Source organism: Sminthopsis crassicaudata, chromosome 2, assembly GCF_048593235.1.
Source record: "Sminthopsis crassicaudata isolate SCR6 chromosome 2, ASM4859323v1, whole genome shotgun sequence".
Classification (NCBI taxonomy): Eukaryota; Metazoa; Chordata; class Mammalia; order Dasyuromorphia; family Dasyuridae; genus Sminthopsis; species Sminthopsis crassicaudata.
The window spans coordinates 281,799,462-281,805,461 of NC_133618.1; the positions used below are offsets into that span (position 1 = coordinate 281,799,462).

General features: G+C 34.4%; 1 protein-coding gene across 7 annotated transcripts in view; it reads left to right on the plus strand.

Annotated features, from left to right (window-relative positions):
* PRKD1 (protein kinase D1) overlaps positions 1–5,627 on the plus strand; it is a 397,745-nt gene extending 392,118 nt beyond the window's left edge. For all 7 annotated transcript variants that reach the window (XM_074289587.1, XM_074289589.1, XM_074289592.1 and 4 more), the window contains 2 exons: positions 3,277–3,362; positions 5,125–5,627. In XM_074289587.1, the coding sequence (XP_074145688.1) occupies positions 3,277–3,362; positions 5,125–5,343 (305 nt within the window). In that variant the 3' untranslated portion in view covers positions 5,344–5,627. The remainder of the gene's footprint in view (positions 1–3,276; positions 3,363–5,124) is intronic.
* The last annotated feature ends 373 nt before the right edge of the window (positions 5,628–6,000 follow it).

A 6,000-nucleotide genomic window follows, 5' to 3' on the forward strand; every position in this document is an offset into this window, starting at 1 on the left:
AGCCATATAACATCAGTACCACTCTATTTTCTTAATGCTTTTTATTTCTATGGATGTGCTACTCAATTGTTTGTGAAATCCATATATGCATATATATGTATATATATATATACATATATATGTAAACATATTTGAATAGATATAGAATTCTTTCCTTATGTCCTATAATATTTTCTGCATGATAGATTCCCCATATTGCTTTGATACTGCATATCCAGCTGCACAAGGACCTCAGGTACTATGGAAGTTAATGAGGATGCTGATTGCATACTTCATTCTGCAGAACAATTTCTTCATCATTGCTTATTACACTCACACTTCTCTCTAACTCTTCTTCTGATATTGCTTACCTTTTTATTCAGTGTGGTGCACTTTGGGGGCCAATTTGCGTAAAAAACAACAACAGGTCTTTTATTGTGTTGCTTTGTTCTTACCTTCCTAACTATGGAATTCAAAGCTGGAATGAGGGAATTAATTTTGTTCATTTTATCCATGCAGTTTCTGAAGAGACAGTTCTGCTACACATTTCCATTTGCACATACACTCTGCCACTGTTGGCAGGCCACGATTTTTGCTGTCCGTTTTCATAGAAGCTTGAATAAAGCATGTGCTTAACAAACATATCAGTGAACAAATCTTGTGAATGGATATTTTAACTCGCATGCTCAAACAAGTGGTTTAGTTTGAGAATTACATTTTCAAAATATCTTGAAAACATATGTGTGGAATTTGAAATTGGTATGTGCCTTGGTACCATAGCTAGTACAAAAGTAGAGAGAGCCATTAAAAACATTTGGATATATTGCATTGCACATGCATCTAAAAGTGCTTTAAGTAGTTTGTGAGATAGTCTTTTGATATACTGTATGACTGCAAGTCATGGAACACTATACTCTCTAAAGAACTGAAATTAAAAATCACCCAAAGGGCAGTGGAGGAGAATGTGGTGGGCATGAACAAGCTGAAACACATTACATATGGATGTTGTAGTGGAGAAGCAGTGGAAGGAATGTATTCAAAGCAACATAAGTCGTGAAAAGATGGGTTAGACTTATAAGCCAGAAGTGAGACGAGAACTAATGGACAAACTATATGTTCTAATGGGATCATATCCTCAAAAGAAAAAGAGGCTCTTTGTGGTAAAATTATGGGACAAAATATGTAAGAATTGAACAGTATAGATGAATGTGAATGGTTTGATGAGAATACTGCAGTTCCAAACCTAGAAATATCTCATAATCAGAATAACAAGATTACAGATCCATTTAAAGAGTAGTTGAAGAGTATGGCATCACAATCTATGGAACATATTATGATTGCAAAGTCATTGGAATAAAATTTAACAAATCATAATAGTCAAGTACTTTGATAGAAGACTATATTCAAAGTGACATAGTTATAAGAATAGGTTTAAAAAGTCACATTAAATGTCACTGCTTTCTACTGAATTTGCAGATAACATTAAATCCTTCTGGATTGCATACACTGAGAATATATTTCAAAGCTGTGTATGAGCAGAAAAATAGTAAATATATATTGGGACAGATTATTTCAAAATGTACTTATAAAATGATAGGGCTTAATTTATCACTAGATTGCAAATTATTCTATGTTAGGTTTGTGTCTAATTCATCTTGTTTCTTTTCCTATCTAATTTAGAGGCATATAAACAGTATGAGTCTATTAAAAGTTTGTCTAAATCAGTTACAATTCTAAGAAAATGGACACAAAGCCATAGTAACTGGTCCAAAAAGACTGCCGTCTACTTTGTTTTCAAATTTGCACAACCATCTATAGCTCAACATCTTATCTCTTACTTTTTCTTGAATTTGACTGTACTTATCTATAGTAAAAAAAAGATATGTCCATGAGGTGGTAGTAGTAGTGGCTAGTGTAAACCTGGAATTTTGTTCCAGTGGAAAACACCCAGAATGGAAATTCTTCCTACTTAATGCAGATTACTAATTGAGAGAAATTATTATTTCTCTCTCATATTAATAGGCAATTATTAAAACTAAGGAGACCCCAGTTGTTTTTTTCCTTGCCTTATTTTCTTGACTAATCTGTCAAGGACAGGATTGATGGAAGATAAGATTCACATTCTCTTTTTTCTAAGTATTACTACTCCACTCAAGTAGCACAGCCTTAGTTTGGGGATATAGATTCTTTGACTAGATTACCCAAGGGTGGAGGTAGTCTATCTATAGAGATAGTCTCTTTGTCCAAAATTGACATGATGTCATGCTCAGCCCCTCATTGGAGTGAACTCACTTTTTGGGGGATAAAATCTCTCATTAATTCTTAACTAATCAGAGTTAATTGACACCCTCAGGAGCATTCTTTTTTGAAAAGGACACATTAGCCATGAGCCCATGGCCATGATGGTCTTTGGCATTTGAGAGTGGTACAAATCTCCTTTTATTAAAATGCTATAATTATTCAGAAATTATGTCTCTAGAAATTTTTAAGCATCATACAACTCATTCAAAATGTGTAGGTTTAGAGAATTTACTGGCAGGGTGTATGGGAGAGTTACTGAGATATTATTCTCACCCAAGCACCACAAGTAGTGTTTCAGAGGCAGGCCTTGAACTACCTTAATGAAAAGCCAGACTCTTCTCTTCTCTGCCACAATGCCTCTCCTGTGTAAACTAACAATTCTTAAAACATTTTTGTCTCCTATCTCAGGAAAGCAAAACATAAAACCAGATATTTGCAACTCCAAGAACATGTCTTTCCATTATGTCATGCTACTTCTCAAAAATGAAGTATATTTTTTAAAGAAAAAAGCTTACAAGATAAAGTTTCACTAGTTATAGTCTGTGAGTCAATAGAAATACTTCATGCAAAAGATTTACTTTGCATTTGCAATATTCTGCATTTGTATTGTAATATAATTATATATTTTTTGGTTTTGTATTTTTACCTCCAGTGTTCAGCAAAAAACCTAAAACACAGTAGGTATTTAATAAATGCTTATTGAATGAATGGACATTCATGATTATATGTTTCCACTGGTTGTTGGTTTGATGTCTTTAAATCTACAAGAAAGATGATGAAATAAATCTAGTCATTAAGGTCCAGAAGGGTTTGTTGTGACTAATACACTTCATATATTATGATTCAGAGCTAAGTTGGAAGCTTCAAAGGAACATAAAGTACATGTAGAAATTTGTCATCTGCTTATAATGATTTCTAATATGACTACCAATCTATAAATTGCTATAAATTTTTTTTAAATTGCTATAAATTAAAAACAGATATTTTTTCCCCTAGCCATTGATCTCATCAATAATTTGCTACAAGTGAAAATGAGAAAGCGCTATAGTGTGGACAAGACATTGAGTCACCCATGGCTGCAGGTAATTTACCAATAATTTTATATTTTCTCTCAGAAGGATAGACTACTAAATATAGCAGTTGACTTTCATGTTTTTATTTTTACAAAATATTATTGATCCTTTTCCTCAAAATGAAAATTCTTCAAGAAATATAAGGCCTTGTTCTAATTTTTTTTTTTATTGCCATAATGCAGGGAACACTTTAGAATTTAACAAACCATGTATTTTACAATATATTTTATTTTTAAGAAATAGTGTCCTAACTTCATAAGCCAGAAAGGACAACTTCTTTTCACTCATTTTTCTTTTCTTTTCTTTTCTTTTTTTTTTCCCCCCTGAGGCTGGGATTAAGTGACTTGCCCAGGGTCACACAGCTAGGAAGTATTAAGTGTCTGAGACCAGATTTGAACTCGGGTCCTCCTGAATTCAAGGCTGGTGCTCTATCCACTGTGCCACCTAGCTGCCCCCTTTCACTTATTTTTCTTAAAAAATCAGAGGGCAGTTAAGAGGGTTGGTTTGAAAAAGCATCTGTATTTATGAAGGAGATAACCAAACATGTGGCCATCTGCTTATTTGGTGTTAGTGTTCAGGATGTATTTTCAAAACCTGAACTCTTATTCATTCTGTCATACAACAGATATTTATTATATGCACTTAAAGTACATTCACAAACACTTATCATAACTAGCTGTAAATTGAAAATTTAATCCTCATGAATGGAATTTTCAGAGCTTGTGCAATAGGATACCAGAATAGGAAATTATATGGTTCAAAATATTTGTATTCCTATATCAGACAATTTTGATTCAAAGTATAATGTAAATAACAAAATAACACACACACACACACACACACACACACACACACACACACACACACACACACACATACACATAAGATTCCAGAAGAACCCAATTCAAATCCTGTCTCTGACATATTCTAACTGGGTGGAACTTTTCATTGCCCCCCGATAATTTTTTAAGGTTGCAAGGTAAAGATGATCTGGTAGTCACCATTATTGGGAGAAGAAAGTTTCTTTACTCTGAATTATCTATGCTGATGAAATTACAGTTTCATATCCCTCCTGCCTTTAAAACAAATAAAAGAAATTGGAAATTTAAACTTGCCTTTGTGTTGTGTTTGTCTGTACTGACCTTGGTCAAGTTAGGGGAAAGTTAGAAAGGATGAATTATTTCTACAGGAATGAAGTCATAAACATATATAGTCATGTAGTAATCTAGTCATAACGCATCATATATAGTCATCCAGTAAATGTAGTCATAAAAAGTTATTCAATCTAATTGCAGAATTGAACTGAGTTCTAGAAGAAGGATTCTAAGGATGATAGGATTTCACACTAGAGGAGATTGTAAAGGTCATCTCACAGAATTCTCATTATTCATGTGGGAAAATTCAGCCCAGAGAGATCACATTATAAGATCATAGAGATAGAGCTAGAAGCGACTTTAGAAGCTAATTATTTAGTATAATTGTATAGCTATAAAACTATAGATCTAGAGGGAAGATTAATGATTTTCTTAAGATCTTACATGCAAGGTCATACAGAGACTATCATAGGTAGGATTTGAACTTAGGTCCTCCAATTACAGATCCAGTTTTCTTTCTTTAAGTCAGACTTGACACCCAGTATCACAAAGGAAGAAGCAGAGCCAGGACATAAATTTTTGTCTTCAGACCACAATGCTTTCTCCCCTAACACATTGCCTATGTGGCTGTGAAGTCTCATGATCTCAGTGTTAACATGTTGGATTTTCTTTCCCAGGACTATCAGACCTGGTTAGACTTACGAGAGCTTGAATGCAAGACCGGGGAACGCTACATCACGCACGAAAGTGACGACTTGAGGTGGGAACAGTACGCAGGAGATCAGGGTTTGCAGTATCCAGCTCACCTTAGCGATCAGAATGCTGAGCACAGTGCAAACCCAGAGCCAGAGGAAACAGAGATGAGAGCCCTCAGTGAGCGGGTCAGCATCCTCTAAGTTATAGCCCCTATAATCTGTCAAAACACTGTGGAATTAATAAATACATACGGTCAGGTTTAACATTCGCCTTGCAGAACTGCCATCATTTTCTGTCAGATGGGAACAAAGCTGTTAAACTGTTAGCACTGTTGATGTATCTTAGTTGCCAAGACAAATCAACAGAAGCATTTGTATTTTATGTGACCCAACTGTGTTGTATTAACAAAAGTTCCCTGAAACACTAAACTTGTTCTTGTGAATGATTCATGTTATATTTAATGCATTAAACCTGTCTCCACTGTGCCTTTGCAAATCAGTGTTTTTTTTCTTACTTGAGTCTCAGGTTGGGTAAGAGAGTGAAACTTTCCAGGAAATAGGGTATGTTGTGTGCACCACTAATATTGAATGTGTAAGCATACTCTTGAAGAGTAGACTATTACTACTGTTCTATGAACAACTTCTAAACTCATTGGTAAAATAAAAATGAAGCAAAATAAAAGATTTACTTGATGTAAGAGGATTAAAAGAGAATTAAGGTAGAATACTCAAACACAAATTCCTGTGAGTGCTGAGGTCATCTACATTTCAGATGAGAGGCCTTTTGTGTGTGCCTGAGTATATTGATATGTATCCAAATAAATGTGCTTGTGCACACACTAGGACAATTGCTCTTAA